This window comes from Ranitomeya variabilis, chromosome 6 (assembly GCF_051348905.1).
Source record: "Ranitomeya variabilis isolate aRanVar5 chromosome 6, aRanVar5.hap1, whole genome shotgun sequence".
Lineage (NCBI taxonomy): Eukaryota > Metazoa > Chordata > Amphibia > Anura > Dendrobatidae > Ranitomeya > Ranitomeya variabilis.
In genome coordinates, this window is record NC_135237.1 from 415,707,402 (window position 1) to 415,727,467 (window position 20,066).

The 20,066-nt window shown below is 42.4% G+C and overlaps 1 protein-coding gene across 2 annotated transcripts in view; it reads left to right on the forward strand.

Moving 5' to 3' along the window:
- Positions 1–20,066, forward strand: part of LPIN2 (lipin 2) — a 97,643-nt gene that overhangs the window by 64,604 nt on the left and 12,973 nt on the right. For both annotated transcript variants that reach the window (XM_077270307.1, XM_077270306.1), the window contains exons 14-17: positions 8,518–8,662; positions 16,768–16,916; positions 18,810–18,896; positions 19,296–19,448. In XM_077270307.1, coding sequence (XP_077126422.1) covers positions 8,518–8,662; positions 16,768–16,916; positions 18,810–18,896; positions 19,296–19,448 — 534 coding nt within the window. The remainder of the gene's footprint in view (positions 1–8,517; positions 8,663–16,767; positions 16,917–18,809; positions 18,897–19,295; positions 19,449–20,066) is intronic.

The following is a 20,066-nucleotide window of genomic DNA, read 5'->3' on the forward strand; positions in this document are numbered from 1 at the left end:
CCTTTTATTGAGATCTGCAGTTTTTCTTAGTGATTGGATCATTGGTATTTGATATCATTGTGAGTATGGGCTGTCTGGTGGCTGACACGCAGCAGTCAGAACGTAGGCATTTCTCTGCTGCCCTGTCTGGAGTGATTAATAAGTCTATGGTTGGCGTTTAATTGGCTCCTGGGATACATTGGCTCGCGTACTTCGTGTCTGGCCAGAGTCCATGTACCTGATAGAAGACGGTTGTTAAAAGCATTAAACATTGGGAACCGCTTGTGCTCGATGTTTACAGCTGCTTTTTGTTACGCTTTGGCAGATTGTGTTTTTTTGCAAACCGTATTAGGTAAATTCATGTTTCCACGTGCGGTTATAACCATACATGACATGGACTGAAGATGTGGAAATGGGCCTGGCGCTTTCTTAGGCTGCTACAAAGTAATTGTCACATGTTGGAGAGTGGAAACTGATGCTGCACACAACAATATAACGTTGTATCTTTATTATTTACCGTTTTTTGCAAAATGAAAGTTAAAGTTAGTCTATCATCACAAAATGACTGTTCAAACCGAGCACAAGCGCTTGTTGCAAATTAGGCTGAACAGTTTAGTGTACCTTCCCACCTACTTGTTTTGGTTCCATATCTGCCCCCTTTTGCTTGATTAGCAGCTGTGGCTTTAGAGGAGCCAGATGAGAGCAGAGATGAATGGAAAACCAGCGGGACTGTGCTGCTTGGTCACGCCTGAGATGCACCAAGCACTTGTGCTTGGTTTGAACAGTCATTTTGTGCGGACTTACTACAGCAGTGCTCCTTCATCTGACACTGCAGACCTTTCACGTCCCAGGTTACACCTATTCCGTGCCTCATGTGACCGGTTAACTGGATATGTTTATACCCCTGCCATATGACAAAATACCATATCCTAAATGTAAACCATTACAAGGGGAAATATAGATCCAGTTTTAAATGTGTATAAGGCCATGTTCACACAATCCTTTTTTTGATCCTTTTTTTGATCCTTTTTTTTTCAAGTCCTGATTTGGAAAACCCGCAGTGCAAAACTGCACTGCTGATTTTCCTGCAGTTTCTTCTGCAGATTCCTCTGCGGGTTTTCAACAGCACTTTCCTATTGGTGCCTGTTGAAAACAGGAGCTGAATCCGCAGAAAGAAGTGACATGGTACTTCTTTTTTTTCTGCAGGCAAATCCTCGCGGATTTGCCTGAGAAAAAAAGGATAGTGGGCACAGCAGTTTTTGTTTTCCATAGAGTAACATTGGACTGTACCCTGCATGGAAAAAGGACCTGAAAAAAAAAGGATCAAAAAAAGGATCGTGTGAACATAGCCTTAATCATTCTGTATTCAAATACCGTACATTTAGTATGTTAGTGGTCCTCTACCGGAGCACCAGGATGAATTGAATAAAAGTTCAGTGCTGACCAGATCATTAGACGATTGATTATTAGAGCGTTGGCTTCATCAGATCATGTCAATATACCCATTGCTCCACCGATATGTTGGTGCACAGTCATCCTGCATCCAAAAAACGATCCCAGCACTGCCAAATGCCCCATCACACAATTTTATTTATTTTATTTTTTTTTAGAAAACAACTTGTTGGACTTATTGCATAGTACCCTGTTCAATTGTCAGGTAAAGCAATTGCCTGCCAAGAACCGGTGCAGGTTTGTGCCTTAATTTTGAGCCATGGTCACTGGTTTCCTTTTAATGAATTTGACTTCCATTACGTCTTTCTGGATACCGTATCTTTGCACCTTTGCCAGGTTCCAGGTTGGACTAGAAGTCACAAATTTTAATACAAATGTGTAGATTTTCATGTCGCATCTGAAACTTGGCAAAGAAATAGTCTTTCAGACTCTTGCAATTTATCAGAGAAATTGCAAAATTCCAGTGATATCAGGAAAACAAGACTCAGTTTTTTCTTTAATATAAGTGGAGCATACATTTTAAACATTGCAGTTTTAACATCAAAGTTTAATGTGAAAAGTAGCTAATTTGGAGACCAGATTTTCTGTTAGTGGGTTGAAAAAGAAAGCATGTCCAGACATATTGAAAAAAATAAAAATAACTCTTGTTTTACCATAGCAGGCCATGCTGTTCTGCCATCCAGAAAAAACAATGCTGATCCTCCCTCCCCTGAGGATCTCCACCCTGTGTTGCCACTAGATCGTCTTCTCTAATTTAATCAGATCTGTGATTTAAGGGTTCCCTTATATTCTTGAGCAGTGTGCATACCAAAAAACAAGGCTTATTTCTTTACCGCTTCATTGGGGGAGACAGGTAACCATGGGTGTATGCTGCTGTCGCTAGAGGACTGACACGAGGCAAAAAAAGGGAAATGGTCCTCCACAGCAGTATACACCCACCGACTGGCACAAAGCACATCAGTTTTAGCTTAGTGTCAGTAGGAAGCGGACCTGGATCTGATCCCAGTTTCGCATTTTCTCTTTCAGGTCACTTGTGTTTTATTAATCTTTTTTCCTTTGTTTTTCAGGTTCTTCTTCCTTACAGTAACAGGGTGTAGTTTCCCACCCTGTTTTCCCACACTTATGCGACCGAGAGTGCAGTGTGATATCACCCACTCTCGGACTTGCAAGGCAGGACCTAATCCCCTGCCATCTTTCACAGGTGCTTCAGGGTGATTCCCGGTGGCCGGTCCTAGCCTTTTCCCCAACCCACCCCTCTCATCGGAGAGGGCTGGGAGGAAGAGGGTGGTCACTGGTGGTGGCCTTCCCTCTTATAAGGGGTCAACGCCGTCTTCTGCACCATCTGGAGATGGTGCGGGAAGGCGGATATCTCATTCCAGTGACCCTCATCCACCCGAGGGCTCCTGAAGACAAAAAAAAACGTTGCTATGGACGTTTTTTCAAGAAACCGGAAACGGCAGATTTGCCGGGTCCGGCGAAAACCGGATGAAACGCAATGTCACCAGGCTCAATCCGGCACTAATACAAGTCTATGGGGAAAAAAAATGGATCCGGCGGCAACATTCGCCGGATTGAGCCTGATGCTGAAAACCTGATGTGTGAAAGTAGCCTTACAAAGTCAAGAAAGCAGACCTTTTCCAGTTCCTCTTCCAGTTCCCTGGGCCTCTCTGCATCTTCCAGGATGCCTTGCTTATCCCATTCCCACTCTTCCGAGGCGGTTTTTGCGTCGGATGTGGATTCTCAGTCAGATTTTGAGTCTGATGCGGACCAGAACTCTAAATTGCATGATATGGTCGAAAGCCTTATCTTGGCGATTAGCCAAACTCTTAATCTGAAAGAGGATGAGGCCCTGCCCAGGAGCACTCCGTTTCCTTCAAACGAGTGAAACGTCTTTCCCTGACCTTTTCAAACCACTAGGAATTTGATGCAATTGTGTCTAAGCACTGGGAACACCCTGTGAAGCGCTTCTCGGGAATGAGAGTTCTGGGGAAAATGATTGCTGCCATGGAGGCCGTGCTCTTTGCCCAGTTTCATACTCGTCCCCTTCACCTGGCCTTATCTGCATGGGGCAAGAGGACCGCGTCCTTGGACCGGCCCATTCTACTGCCAGCAAACAGAACATGGCGGAGGTGGCAAGGATCCTAATTTGGGCGGAGCTTCACGTTCCCGCCATATCAGCCGTGCATATTCCGGGAGTGGACAATTGGGCAGCAGATTTTCTGAGTCTTGAGTGTCTCGCATCGGGCTAGTGGTCTCTCAATGCAGCCATCTTCAAACAGGAATGTCAAAGATGGGGCACCGTGAACATCGATCTGATGGCGTCTTGGATGAACCACAAGGTGCCGAGATCCACTAGCCATTGGTTACAATGCCCTAGTAATCCCTTGGTCCCAATTCCAGACTCCTTATTTCTTTCCCTCTGCCCCCTTGATTCCAGTGACGTGGAAAAAATAAAGGCAGAAGAAATTCCTGTAATTCTGGTAGTTCCGGACTGGCCAAGAAGGTCCTGGTATGCGGAACTAGTGAACACGCTCATGGATGCCCCCTGGAGGTTTCCAGACCGCCAGATCTTCTTTCACAAGGTCCCCTCTTCCACCAGAGTTCAATCTGAGTTTAACGGCATTGCTGTTGAGGCCGCAGTCCTAACACAGGCCAGTTTTTCCCATCAGGTCATTCAGACAATGATTAAGGATGATTAAGGCGAGAAAATCAGCATCCTCGTGTATCGATCACAGGTACTGGAAGGCCTTCTTTCAGTGGAGTGAGAGCATCGGTTTGGTCCCTATGTCTTTTTCCTTCCTTCCATCCTTGGTTTTCTCCAAGCAGGCCTGACTGTCACTCAGTACCCTTAAGGGTAAAGTCTTTGCACTGTTGATTCTTTTCCAATGAAACCTGGCTTGTTGTCCCCAGGTAAACACTTTCCTTCAAGGAGCCGCCCACCTGGCACCTCCTTATCGTCCTCCGATAGATCAGTGCGATCTTAACCTTGTTCTTGAGGCACTTCAGCGCCCTCCCTTTGAACCCATTCAGGACATTCCATCTTCTCTCCTGTCATGGAAGGTTTTTAAGTTGCTATTACGTCCATCAGGAGAGTCTCTGAGTTAGCGGCACTGTCATGCCATTCTCCATTCCTCATTTTTTATATCAGCATAAGGGGGTTCTCCGACCTGTTCCTTCCTTCCTGCCGAAGTTGGTTTCTTCATTTCACATTAATGAGGAAATTATCCTTTCTTCTCTCTGCCCCTCTTCGGTCCATCCCCTGGAGAAGTCTCTTCACAAGCTGGATCTGGTCAGAGCTTCCTTTCTTCACTCTGATGCCCTATTCGTCATCTCTGAAGGTTGTCATAAAGGGCTTCCAGCTTCTAAGTTCACTATTGCTCCTTGGATTCGTTCGGCAATATTGGAGGCATGTCGCGTTCAGGGCAAACATCCTCCGAGGGTAAGGGTTCACTCCAACCGGGCGGTGGGATTTTCCTGGGCTGTTCACCAGGCCTCTGCTTTGCAGATTTGTAAGGCTTCGATCTGGTCATCTTTGCACACCTTTGCGAGGTTTTACAGGGTTCATACCCATGCCTCGTCTGATGCAGAACTGGGAAGGAAGGTGCTGCAGGCGGCGGTTGTGCGCCAGCCTATCTGAGTCCGTTTCTTTGTCTTTTTTTCCGCTTTCCCACCCTTGAGACTCCTTTGGGACATCACATAGTTACCTGTGTCCCCCAGTGAAGCGATAAAGTAAGAGGGATTTTTGGTACTGACTGTAAAATCTCTCTTGGAGCCTTCATTGGAGGACGGACACAGCACCCTTCCTACCCGGCTGTACGTATATTGGGCCTACGTGCTTTTGTTTATTGGATTGGTACATATGTTGAGTTTTGGTTGCTTCTCCTACTGTTTTAACACTAACTGATGTGCTTTGTGCCAGTCGGTGGGTGTATACTGCTGAGGAGGAGCTTTTTTTGTGTGTGTGTGTGTGTGTCGGCCTCCTAGTGACAGCAGCATACATCCATGGTTACCTGTGTCCCCCCAATGAAGGCTCCAAGAAAGAGAGATTTTACAGAAAGTACCAAAAATCCCACTTTTTCTACACTGATTTACAATTTGGGGTTAGCTGGAAGAGATTCTGTAAGCTGGCAAAGCATCTGATTAACAAAACACATTCACTGATATGAATACCTTTTGTATATAAAATGCCAAAAAAAATCTTAACTAAATTCACTCAAACGCATTGATGTGGAATGCCTTTCCCACATTGTTTGCCTCCTGCATAATGATGCGTTACAGATGTTCTTCACAAAAAACTCTCAGAAGAAATGCATATGGTAAGAAAGGAATACTGTACACAAAGATCAGAGAGGCTCTTCAGTAAGCCTGCATGCCAGTAGGCTGTGACTGAAGGAGGCACAGGGTCCGCAATCACAACATGTGCTCAGTTCACAAAAATGATTTCTGGTGGCCTCATTCCTTACATACGGTAATATCCTCTATCCTAGAATAATATCCCCCATCCTGGCGCTCTTCTCTTTGAACAAGCTATTCTTCTTACTTGTCTATGATCCCGCGGTGGGCAGTGTCCTCTACCTGCTCCACAGCCGTATTGGGGCTGTGCATGTCAGTGATGTTATGTGCCGTCCTTATCTGGCATACTGATTGGCCGCAATCTATAAAGCTATTGTGGTGCTGGGAGCTGGCGGCTCTCTGCGGCACAAAACATTTCAGCTGAGTAGGAGTCTGAGGACACATTCAGCTGAAAGGGGCGCTGGCGTCAGCAGGCCCACTGACTCCATGGACGTAATCGCTCACTGTGCGACCCTGATCATTGCGCTGCTGGGGATAGGAATCTTACAAGTCAATATCGCAATTTAATCAGCCTTGCCACCTGACTTGGGATGAAAATCCAAAAATCCAAAAAAGACACCCACTTTACAGACCCGTGTTCTGGGGAGCTTTTCAGACATACAGGCTACATTAGGCTACGTTCACAGTTGCGTTGTGCTCCGCAGCATCGCCGCATGCGCCCCTATATTTAACATGGGGGCGCATGGACATGCGTTGTGTTGCGTTTTGTGACACATGCGTCTTTTTGGGCGCACGCGTCAGGGCGCAGAGGACGCAGCAAGCTGCATTTTTTTTGCGTCCAAAATCATGCAAAAAAAGGACGCATGCGTCACGAAACAATGCGTTTTGCATGCGTTGTAGCATGGTCCCGGAATGTTTGCAATACAGTGACTTGTTGTTCGGTCACATCTTGTTTGTATAGACTCTCCTATGCTGCTATAAATCTCTGACAGTATCTATTGTATGACTGTGATATATGTGGCTACTACGGCATGGTCCACATTTGTCCATGACTGAGCATGATCAGTTTAGGTTTACAAGAAACTAACATTAAGTGACAATTGGGTCAAGTGATCACTATACATGACCATTGTCACGATGTACTGCCACATATGCGTATTGAACAAAGGATAACATTGTTGTGAATTGTGGCAAATATCCACTACATTCATTTTTGCCAATAGATATTGATAATGGTCCTTAGGTACACGGGCATGATATACAGAGTATTTGGGCACAGCCACTGAAACACAAACAAATTGTGCGTGTCCTACATGGAGCGCACGAGTTTTGATGTTTATTGAATCATTGTCCAGATGATACGCATAGCCTAAGTTACTCTATAGTACTGTCGGATACGTATGTTTTTAGTATCCCCCTTTTTTTCTTTTCTATTGTGTTTGTCAGGGTTCACTTACACACACAGGTTTTTTTCTTTTCCCTGCTTTTTGCTATGTTATGTTGTTTATCTTGAGTAATTTTATACACACCTAGTAAAGGTTAAGTTTTATCCAATCGCTATTTATTATCATTCTTTTTGGATTAGTTCCCAGCTTACATATATTGTTTCTGAATGAATAAGAACTTGTTTTCTTTGCTTTATTTGAGGTCTGAAAGCACTGTTCCTTTTTTATTTTGATGATTTTTCATTCGCTGCAAAAAAAAAAAAAAAACATTTTTAGCTTTGAATTTCGGACACATGTTGTCAGTAGTTTATGGAATAGAATAACAAAGTACATTTTACGCAAAAATATACCTATAAAGCGAAAAATCTGACAAACTGAAGATTTTGCAGTGGTCTCTTAATTTTTGCCAGAGCTGTAGTTCCAGGTCATTGTTTATGGTGACAGATTCCCTTATACCTCATCTGAATAATATATTAGACATTTAGGGTATGTGCACACGTTCAGGATTTTTCGCTATAAAAACGCGATAAAAGCACATGCGTATGCATCCTATCATTTAGAATGCATTCCGCTATTTTTGTGCACATCGCAGTAAAAAAAAGCAGCATGTTCATTAATTTTGCAGATTTTTTGCGTTTTTTCCGCTATTTAATGCATTAGAAAAAGCTCCGGAAAAAAAACGCAAAAAAAAGCATGCAGATTTCTGGCAGAAATGTCCGGTTTTTGTCAGGAAATTTCTGCAAGAAATCCTGAACGTGTGCACATACCCTAACACTTCTCTTTTTTGAATTACCTCCTGACTATGGCTTAGAAGGGGGAAAAATAAAAGATATAAAAAAACTACTGATTAAATACTGAAGTGTGAACAAGGCCCTAGAGAATATTTCTCAGTTTAGGTTTCACTTGTCTTTTTGGCATAAAAAGAAACTGATTAAACATACTGTTCAAATACTGAAGCGTGAATATGGAAACCTCCCCTCCATTTTTTATTCCTGATTTGAAAATGTAGCTGCAGCCAGAGGCCCAGTACCTCTGTAATTAAGATACACGTTATGAAGGTTGGGTGCAAGCATAAGAGCACGGGAAACCTTTCCATCCAGTTACGATGTGCACTTCTACTGTATTTTTGCCTTTCTCTATGTACCTCTTACCTTTTGCTTCCTAAGTGAAGTTCATGAATGCCTAAGGTTCACCTGGGAATAGCTGTGCGCTTTCCCATAGTTTAAACTAAATGTTGCATGAAATGGTTTATAGTCCCAAAAGACAGAACACTGCAATTTATCTAATGCCATTTGTTTAGCTGATAAATGATTCTCCCCACTATATTCTGTGCCATAACATTCAATAGGCTGCATACTGAAGACCACTCCTCGAGCGATGAAGAATCCTTGGAATTGAAGCAGATAAACCTTGAGTCGGCTTCTGTGGAGCATCAGAGTCATAGTGGAACCACATCTTATCGGAAGACCCTCCGTCTGTCTTCAGACCAAATCGTATGTCCGAAGTCTTCTATCATATTTTATATTTTTTTATTTAAAAAAATATATGTATATATCTGGACAACCTCTTTAAGCTTACGGTTTATTTTTTGTAAGAGAAGGGAATGATTTGGGTATTGCAATGTTTTTATCTTGATCTAAACTGCAATCCCTTTTGTCTAGGTGTTGTATTCACAAACTTTTTGGGATGTTACATTTTCGTTGATCACAAATGGAAATCTACAATTGTCACATCCCACAAAGCACATTATAAAAAAACAGACTAATTATTATTTTTCAAGAACCTCTCATCCATATCTTTGTTTTTCCTTTACACCCTTCCCACCATGTGACGTACATATACCTCTGATATTGGATGCTGATCTATGGAGTGGGTCATACTCTGCAGGTGCCTCCTGCCTGTAAGGGTAGGCTCACACGATCAGTAAACGCCGCTGGTAGTATGCTGCGTAATTGTGCAGTGTCCAAACCACAGCAGTCACTTGTTACAGCAAAGTGGTTGGGATGTCAAGAAATCCCATGCCCACTATGCGTCCACAGACTCCCATGGCTTACCTGCGGAGATGCACATGTGGCGCCTCTGTCCAGACTGCAGCATGCAAATTCACTTGTGGAGATTTGAGTCTCCGCACCCAAATTTCACCCATACAATGTATTGGACACGGTGAATCTGCACGGTTCAGTGATCACATGCGGAATCACCTGTGTTCAATAGCTGGCTGCACTTTGGACGCAGCGATCATGTGCTGTGTCCAAGCTGTGCCAGTTCTGGATCGTCTGCACATACCCTAACAGGAGCCACTAGCGCCAGTCTCTTCTGTGTAACCTTTTAAATGCAACTTTTAGCAATTGGTAGCAGCAACTAAGTGGTTAGGTCAATTATTTCCAGACATGATGGCTTTAGGATAGGGGCGATCAGGGCATCTTGGGCTTACAGATTTTTAGTTACCTTACATACCCAGAGTAGTATGTATTCCAATCGGTACTAAAACTCCAGCTCACCCAGCAAGATAAGCCCTCACACAGCTTCACTGGCCAAAAAAATAAAGTTGTATAGTTTATATAGCTTTTATTTACTGCTTTTTAAAATTCTGTATCTCTGTGTATTCTGAAACTCTAGTTTGTTATATGTAATTGAATAGTTCTGAAGAATAAAGTTGCCATGTAATTCTTACCAAAGTGAACATAGTAATAAGAAATCCACAGCAATGGCTGACTTGTGGCTTTATTTTGATGCTTTACCTCTTCTAATAGTTGGGGTTCTGTTTTTGTTTTTTTATATGCGTGGTAAACTCCTGAAATGGTAAAGTGAATGGTGCCATTTGCACAACTCGTCCCACAAAACAAAAACAAAAAATAAAATAAAAAAAACAACTTATGGCTCTTGGAAGAAAGTGGTAGAGAAAAAAAGCTGAAAAACAATAATTGGCCACAGTGGGAAGATTAAGACCTTCTTGGTGGTGGAAGACTTTCACATGGACTCACAAAGTAAATATAGAACATAGGTTTCATACGTGGCCTGACCGCTGACACACAGGCCCTTTACATGGCCTGGACACATGGCTCAGTTGTAGGTTTCCTTGGTGTGATTTACAGAGAGCTGTGCATAAATCTGCAACCTACAGTATAACGCGTGCCTGGCAGACATATGCTGGCGATCATAAAAAGTGAGTTACAGTAGGTAACATCAGTCCGCGTCACATCACTGATGTCTACAGTGCAACTATTTGGTTATGGTTCTTACAAAATGCGTAAACCTTTCTAGATTTTTCATAGCTTCTCTTACTCTTTAATTGGGAGTGATTTATTAAGATTGGCTTTTCACAGAGCAACGTGTAAAACTAATAAAAGCGTTATTGAATATGTCAGTAGTAAATAGTGATAAGAAATGGAGACACTGGAGAAATGCTGAACTACATCACTGCTGTAATAATACACAATAGGCAAATTCTCTGTAGAGACGCAAAACATATCCGTAAATGGCAAGTGCTATGTGGAGCGTCAAATTGGATTACTGTGTAGATCTACAGTAAAATAAATAAATTAGAATCGCCGTGTCCATGAGATGAGTGTAACTGGGATGGCGCCAGCCCCTCTGCATCTTTTGGCAAAGCCCCTCCGTCTTTTGCGGGGATGCAACCATGCGCGGACTCCTCTTCACACTGAAGATCTGTTAGCATTGCCAATTTCTATACAATTTCCTTTCTATAGGATGCATAAGAATTACTTCTCAAACCTTTGCACAGGAAGAGTGGGGCAGTTGTCACAAATCATTTTGATCTAGTTTTTGGGAGATTATCTTTGAAACACACCCTGCAGTCTGATTGCTGTAGTCAACTACTGCCAGTTTCCTAATCCCGACCCCAATGAACTCTGATCTCTATAATGAATGAGAACTCTTTGTTTGGCATAGTTGTAATACTTGAGGAGGACTGTACATCGTCGCAGATAAGGAATGATCATTTGGGTTATTACATTTGTAGAAAAATCCAGAAGTGAGTGCCTTTGTTCTTAGCCCGGAGATTAGAGACCACAGAGAAGTCTGATAACCCGAACAGCTGTAGTGTCTCCATTACTCATCATCTGGGAGTTCTGCACTCCGATCTATAGGACTGTCAACCACAAACAGCTGCTCAGCTCAAAATGACCAGGTGTTAGTGCATCATGGGAAGAAGAGAGGGGCGATAGGTGTGGCTTTAGGGGGAACCGAAATAGAGAAGTGTTAACATGTCGAACAGTTAGTCACAAAACTGTAGTGTTGAAGTATCTTGGAGAAGATCTGCATTAACAAGCCTTGTGGACAGTTATATCCATCTGTCTCAGCAACGGGCCTTTGATGCTCTAGGTTTGCAAGCATAGCAGTCATAATGCAGACTGTACTAAATAAAGCCACTTTCACGACTTGGGGGTTTTAGCCTAAATACTTAAAATATTTTAAATTAAGTTGGCAAAGCAGGAGGGACACATTAGGGACATTCTTCAATGCTAGGCAGTGCAAACCTTGATAAATTTGGTGTTTTTTTTGTTTTTTTTTAAGACAATAGGCTGTGTGCCCATGGTGGGTTTTTGATTCTGCATATTTTCAGTGTGTCTAAAATGTAGTATCTTACAGTTCCAGCAAGGTGGATGGGATTTATAGAAATCTGTGTTTTGTTTTTTTTTCCTTTTTTGTGTAAACTGAATTGTTTTGCGTGTTTTCAAATCCGTAACATGTCAATTTCTCCTGCAGCTATGTTATGTGCAGATTTTTCCCATAAATTTGCATAAGATGCGGAAAGTTGTCAAGTAAAAAAAAATATACACATACATTTTTCTTGCGTTCCTGCAGCAAAAACTCATCAAAAAGGCATGTAATCTAAAAGACTATATCAATAAAGTTTTCTCAAAGCCAAGTACCAGGAAGTATCAAAAACAAAGCAGCTTTAAAACCTTGTGTACAGACAAGTTACAAATGCAGCATCAAAATGCAATGAAAAAAGTGCAATTTACCTGATTTACCGTACTTAATGAGTACAGAAAAGCTGCAACATCAAAAGCTCATCGGGAGAACGTAGCCTTACTCTAATTGGTTCATGCTAGGCTAGATAGTTTACAGATGCAGCAAGTTTACCCCACCTATTAGTTCACTTAGTTTGTGCTAAAAAGTTTCCTTCCGCCTCCCCATCATTGATGGCTGCAGTGGTGGCTGTAGTACGTGCCCACCAACCACTGAACTCAGTGACTGGCTGCAGTGGTCACATGGTGTAGTTACGACATCACTGCTACATCCATGGCCACAAAGACCAGAAGCAGCGGGGGAGTAAGGGTGGTTTTACATTACTTTAGACACTTGCTGGTACATTGGTCATACATCCAAACCCATCCTGCAAAACTGGGTTCAGACGTATGTGCCGACTGTGCCATAGCCTGCACTTGTGCCGGAAGAAGGAACCTGCCTCTGATGTGCATCATTTTCGGGAGTGTACACCTACTGGAAACGGACACTCAGATGTAGTAGACTGTGGCTGGGTGTCCTCCTCCTGTAGGCATATACTCTCAGGAATGATGCACGTCCAAGCGCTCGTTCACTTTTCCAGCACCATTGCAGTCCAAGGCTCTGTCGGCGCATTCGTCCGAATCTTTTTGTGGGGAGGGGGGTTCAGACGTATTCTCCGACTAGGCCACCTAAACGCAATGTGAAAGCACCCAAAGACATGATGTGGGCTAAAAAGAAAAATTGAAAGTGGACAACTTCATTACGTATAAGCACTTAGGATGGAAAGTTACCCAGGTGATAGAGAAGTCACTTAGTGGTCCTTTGCTCAAAATAATCATGGCATACATTTTATTATGACTGGGATTCTTATCCCATGTAAAAAAATAAAGAAGTAAGCATGCTGAAATACGGTGCTCCTAATTTTTTAAGAGGTGTTCACCTCGTAATACATTGGGAATATTTATTGCTCTGCATCAAACGATCATAAATTCGCACTTGCGTTGTGCTTGACCCTCCACCTTCTACTTCACTCAGCACAGTTTTTTTCAAAGTGGCGAGAGAAGCAGAAAAATTTAAACTATCACAAATTATAAAATCAACAATGAAGTCACTGGACAAGGTCTTCAAATTGAGGAACATTTCACTGGCGACACTGCTCATACATAGTCTGGAATTTTCTGTAGTAACATATGGATATTAAACCTGGATGATAAAAAAAACACACAAAAGAAGAATCAACACCTTCAAAATGTGGTGCTGGAGAAGGATGTTATCAATACCATGAAGAACAAACCAATTTTGGAACAAATCAAGCCAGACATGTCACTCGAAGAGAGGATCAACAAACTACGACTTGTATACTTTGGACACATCATACAAAGAGAGCAATCACTAGAGAAGGACATCATGGTCGGAGGAATAGAAAGAACAAGTCGAAGATGAAGACCAGCAAAACCCATTGGCTTCATACTGTCAGATAATGGCGGGGAAGACCCTGGCAGACCTATCTAGTCTTACACGAGATCCATCTGCCTACAGGCTGAAGGCCAATAATAAGATTAATAATAAATACTAATTTTATATATGGTGTGTGCCATAATGTCAACTTTTTGCACCAGAAACCTAGCGTAAAGGTAGTGATAAATGTCCCACAGTTGTTTTTTTCCTGTTCACTATTTGGATATTTTTTTGTTTTTTCCTTTTGTAGATTGTGAAAAGTGCCTATAAAATTAAAAACATGACCCAGCAGCAGAGGCTTGGCAAACAAAGTAACATGTTACCATGTCCAACTGGCGTTAACTTCTACTTTGTACATGTATACGGCTGAGAAGAAAGGCTGGAATATCCCCTGCTAGCTGAGCCTACTCCTGGGATGCCTGAGAAAATATCAGGATGAGATTCCATCCATTTTATCAAACCACAAGCTTTCTCCAGGGAAGCTGTGCAAGCACTGATAGGACTTTTTCATCCACATTGAGCAAACAACATTTGTACCGATGCCAGCTAGAAAGCTGAAGTATCTTCCTTATGTTAGAGGCAGAGCTTGTCCATGAAATCACCAGGAAAATCATTTTGATCTTGGTACACGACTTTTCTTCATAAATTTAAAGACTTTGTACATCCGGCCGCTCACACTCAAATACTGTGACTGATAGGATGGATTTTCTGATCTCTCCTCTGTGCTACACTTCATTTGAAGCAACATTTCACATGTAACAAAGTTTTGTTTCCGCAATTCCCTGAGTGTGCATGTTCATAGTGGAGCTGGCAGAAATCGAGGTGGTGTTTGATTGAATAGCGAGCGAAGTTCTAAAATCAGAATGTACAAATTAGAAAAGCAGTAACCTGACGGCCTAATTATAAGTAATTGGGATCCATTATTGAACAGATCCATCATATCTGTCAGAAAGCTATGCCACCAGTGTGAACAAAGGCTTGTTTCTGGGCTGAAGAATTCTCAGGAGCCCGGTAGCATACACATACACATACCAATCTGCTTATACATATACAAATGGATTATAGCTATTCATACAAAATCCTATTTGCTCTTGGAGCATCTGCTACTGGGTCCTAAAGTCATCTGTAATTCATCCATCCATCTATTGCTTCTCATAGACTGGATTCTCTCCCACTACCATCGGTTTGGCTCTTTCAGATTATGCTGGTTTTCAGATGTGTAATACATTTTAAAGAGCCCTGAAATGCTAATTAGCAGCCATTTATAGGTCATGCCCCTCAATTAGCACAGCGCAGGTATGTAAAACATATATAAAGGGGTCCTCTGCTTTGAAATGTTCTTACTTGTTGTGTGTCCTTTGAGAATAAGCCCTCCAATCATCCAAACTGTGAGGAAACATGGCACTGTTCAATTACCAGTCACCACCACAGGGAAAATTAGGGAATGTCCGCAAGGACACAGACATTTTTTGTTTTTTCGCTTTAATTTTTTCTTTCCTCCAAGAACCCTAACTTTTTTTTCTCAACATAGCCACATGAGAGATTTTTTGATGTTGTTTGGGGGAGTTGTAGTTTTGAATGGCACCAATAATTTTGTCATACATTATACTGAAAACGTGGAAACCAAATTCTAAGTAAGGTGAAATGGCAAATAAAGTAATTAACTCATTGGCTATCTTTTAAAATTTTCCTGGCAACGTGATCCTTTTTTCTTTTTTCTTTTACATTTATGCTATTATTTTAAATCCTGTTACACTTTTTTTTAAAAATGAATCAAATTTGGCATTGTTGCCTCCTTAAAAGTCCATTCTTTTAATGTCTAAATTATTGGATGGGGGAACAAGGGGAGCGAGTCCAATTCTTCCAACAATCTGAATCCTTTCTCTTGTTCCCCATTCAATACAGACATTAAAAAAAATTATCATATTTGGCATTGCCGCCTCCTTAAAAGAAAGGAGGTGGCCAGTCCAGCTTTTAATAAGCCATACGTGCAAGAGGCAACGTTTTGGCTCCACAGAGCAATTCAGATTGCTTATAGCATCCAGCTTATACTATCTATTGAACCCGTTCTACGCCCGGGTGAGCATTTATATTGGTATATGGTCTCCATCCTGGTATGTGCTGCTTCCATCCTGCGCCCTAATCTTGTCATGTGCTGTTACCATCTTGCGCCCCATCCTGTTATATGCTGCTCCCATCCTGCCCCCCCATCCTGTCATGTGCTTCTCCCATCCTGCGCCCCCATCCTGTTATGTGCTTCTCCCATCCTGCGCCCCCATCCTGTCATGTGCTGCTCCCATCCTGTCATGTGCTGCTCCCATCCTGTCATGTGCTTCTCCCATCCTGTCATGTGCTTCTCCCATCCTGCGCCCCCATCCTTTCATGTGCTGCTCCTATCCTGCTCCCCCATCCTGTCATGTGCTGCTCCCATCCTGGTCCCCCATCCTGTCATGTGCTGCTCCCATCCCATCCTGTCATGTGCTGCTCCCATCCTGTCATGTGCTTCTCCCATCCTGTCATGTGCTTCTCCCATCCTGCGCCCCCATCCTGTCATGTGCTGCTCCCATCCTGTGCCCCCATCCTGTCATGTGCTGCTCCCATCCTGGTCCCCCATCCTGTCATGTGCTGCTCCCATCATGTCATATGCTGCTCTCATCCTGCGGCCTCTCTCTCTCTATTACATTATGTGTATATATATATATATATATATATATAATTTTTTTTATATAATATTATATTGTATTGTATTGCAATATATAATAAAAATCACAAATTGCTAGGAGACCCAACCTATTTCAGGGCTTTTCCGGAGCACCACGCTGGTCAGTTACATCCAGCAGGCCCTTGACTGCCATGAAAGCCTATGTGCACCTAGCTCTGTGTAGAGCACGCTCAAGGGCCGTATACCTGCACATGATCCAAGACTTAATAGTGCGTCAGTGGTCGAGAAGGGGTTAAGTGTTGGTGTCCATTCACACACATCAGTGGGTTGTCTGTGTAATACAGATCAGATCCATAGTGAGAACCGATCTCCACTCTGTACTGATGAGAATCCTGATCAGGACCTCTGTCTTTTGACCCTTTAGACATGTCCATGTACAATGTGAGGCATTTGTTGGCGAGGAAAGAATATTAGAGCACAAATTGTGTAATTAATTTTTTTCAGGAAAAGTTGAACCTCCGTGATGGTCCCAATGACATCATGTTTAGCATAACCACGCAGTATCAGGGCACGTGTCGCTGTGAGGGAACCATCTATCTGTGGAGCTGGAACGACAAGATCATCATTTCTGACATTGATGGAACAATAACGAAGTAAGTATATACCTTTTTGTGCCTAGAAACAAATTATTTCATTTTTTTTTTTTACCATCTTGACACTTCAGTGTATGAGAAGTCTATGTATGTATCATTTGTAGACGTGGTCTGACTTTCTGCTCTCGTGGTGCCCACTCATCACTTCCCACACAAATTATTCACTGTGGGAACAGTTTCCAGTACTAGTACTGCAATGAGGTCATGTGGTTTGTAAGAGCAGTGAATTATACGTTCCTCCTGTTATTTGACTCTTGTGAGTAAATCTGCCTTCAGCAATAGATTAGGTATTTTAAGGTTTTCAAGTGAGCGCTAGTGAATTCTAGACGTCCTATTAGTTTGTAGCTAATAATCGTTTCCTACTGGCATTTCCACCAATAAAGGTTAATAAAGCAAAATTAACTTTCTTAATTCTGTAGAACTGCTTGTTGCCAAGGTGACAAGCCACCCCAGAAGTGGCCGGTCTCCTAGGCTGGAAGCCTGCATCTCCAAGCTGTTGGTTATATAGCTTACAAACGCTACTCTGAAATGTCTGTGCTTCTCCCCATGCTGCAGAGACAAAACTTCAGCAGCGAAGAGCATACAGTTCAGGCCAGCGCCTCCGTTGTGTGGCCTGCCAGGTCAGTCTTTAGGAGCACACCGCCACCTGACAAGCGGGAAGCTGCAAGGCAGTGGAGCACTGTGCTCCTGAAGATTTGAAACATCAGTGGTTTTCGGTGCCGGTAGCGGCCGGCTATACATAGTGGCTGCATCTGGGTACTGCAGATCGAATGGGGGAAAATGTGCCTTAGCCAGCTGTGGCCGCTCTGCAGGTGATGGAGCTGTGCTGCTCCACAATCATTCACATCTGCTAATAGATGCTAATAAGTGTCATACCCCCACCAATTTGGTATTGATAGCATAATTTAAGGTTAAGCCATCAAGTAATGGACAACACCTTTACCCACGGCCTCTTGCGGCCTCCTCCAGAGAGCGAATTATGTTCTTTCTGATGGTCTATGTTTTAGTGCAGTTGCTGGCACAGAACGTATCTTTAGAATGTGGTCTGGATAAGTGACAGATACGTGAAGCACATGCCTCATTCCAGTAATATTAATAGTCTGACTTCTCAGGGAAGGGGGGGATTTAAAAAAAAAAAAAAAAAAAAAAAATGTAATTTGTTGATATGTGCTAATGTAAGTTATGCTTTTAATGTGCCCCGACTAGTTATAATCCTGCCTGTTCTCCTGTTTTGGTGCAGGTAGTTATGGCACTCGATCATGTCAGAATTTACTGACTGCAATAGATGTTGTTTAGGTTATGGCCTGTATGTTATAATTCATCCCACCTCAGTATTCCATGTAGTGAACCGTAGATGTGTGACGTAGACTATCTCACTATATCGTACCAGGGCTAGAGATACAAATGTGGCTCCTCAAAACTTCTCTTCAGCTCACAGCTGTGTGTGGCTAGCCCAACTCTTGTTTGGCTGCCAGCGAACTCTTCCAACCATAATCCTACACCCTCAGCATGGCGGAGCATTCACGTATTCTCAGTAGGAAGAAGGAAGCAAGTTGTTCTAATATTCCCCCTCGGCTATCTCTCCAAAAGTAAAAAAATAAATAAATCTGGAAGTAGTCCAACAGATGGTTCCTTGTGTCTCTCCACATTTTCCATCAGGGAACAGCCATGAGGCCCCCATGCCACCTTCCTGTATAAATTCAGATTGTCTGACCAATATTCATCTAATGTTGCATGGTTGGCTTCCAAGATTTATTTTCTAAAGTTTTCTAAAGTGGAACTTTACTGAGCTGTGTAACCCCATAAAATAATGCAGAAAAATGGCGACTTGATATGCAACTCTATGCGAATTGTGAGCATTTATACATCCACCTTATCTCTGTTTTATTTTAGGTCAGACGCCTTAGGCCAGATTCTTCCTCAGCTTGGGAAGGATTGGACACATCAGGGCATCGCCAAGCTCTACCACTCCATACACGAGTATGTATCTTCCTGTACCAAGCTGTAGACAGTAATGAGGTCACTGTTATGTCTTCCATGAATGCTGGCACGTTTCTGTCACCTTGAAGTTACCATAGGACTTCAGTTTGTTTGAAATGTGAGAATATCCATTAACAGTAAGAAATTGTAATCTGTCAGGTAAGCCTCAAGTAGCGTTATTCATCAGATGTCAGGAGTGACTGTGCTCCTAATGAATCCTCGGGTCGTAGAAGATCACATTACTTCACCTCTGTAAGAATCATTAGAGAGCAGCAGAAATGTCTGTATCCAATGTCCATATAGGTATTAGTAGTCCTGTACTCTGTGTTTAAACCAATTCTATTGAAGCAAGACTTGTCCAGTTATTTGCTTATTGTCACATTACGGTTCTAATTTCAGGAATGGATATAAATTTCTGTATTGCTCTGCCCGTGCTATTGGTATGGCAGACATGACTAGAGGGTACTTGTCCTGGGTGAATGACAGAGGCACCATACTTCCCAGAGGGCCCTTAATGCTGTCACCAAGCAGCTTGTTCTCTGCATTCCACAGGTACGTGTCCATTTTACCTACATTACCTACTGCTATTCAGTGACTTGAATGTGAAGGCACAATATTAGTTAAATAATGTGTGTGAGAGTCACTGGGGCTCATATTTTAAGCTACTTGGACCAGGATTCTGGCCTAATGCCTACTTAGTATACAAAAAACCTGTCTGTCGTGTACCACAATTATGTGATTTAAAGATTTGCCTTCTAAAGGCTCGACGAGGGATGAGGCCTATTGGAAATTTGGCCAAGAAAGGAGGGTGACCGAAATGGTGATCCCATTCTCCAAAATTGGGCCAAAAGTTGGCATAACTTAGTGAACCAAACTAAGCCAACAAATAAGTGATGTAAAGATTTGCAAATTTACTATCTGCTATACTATATGCTTTATGACTGGGTCGTTCTTCTCCCTTCCCACCAAGGCACATATTCAGGTTTTATCATACATGGGCTTTTTAACGACTCTTTAAAAAAAACAAAAAAACTTTCTCATTTGGATATTCAAATAATTTTTAACTTTTCTTTTTGGACACATAATTTGTCACTTTTTAATGCTTTTTCTGATATCTAGGGAGATGGGGTAGTTAACCCCTTTCTGCCATTAGACGTACTATTCCGTCCA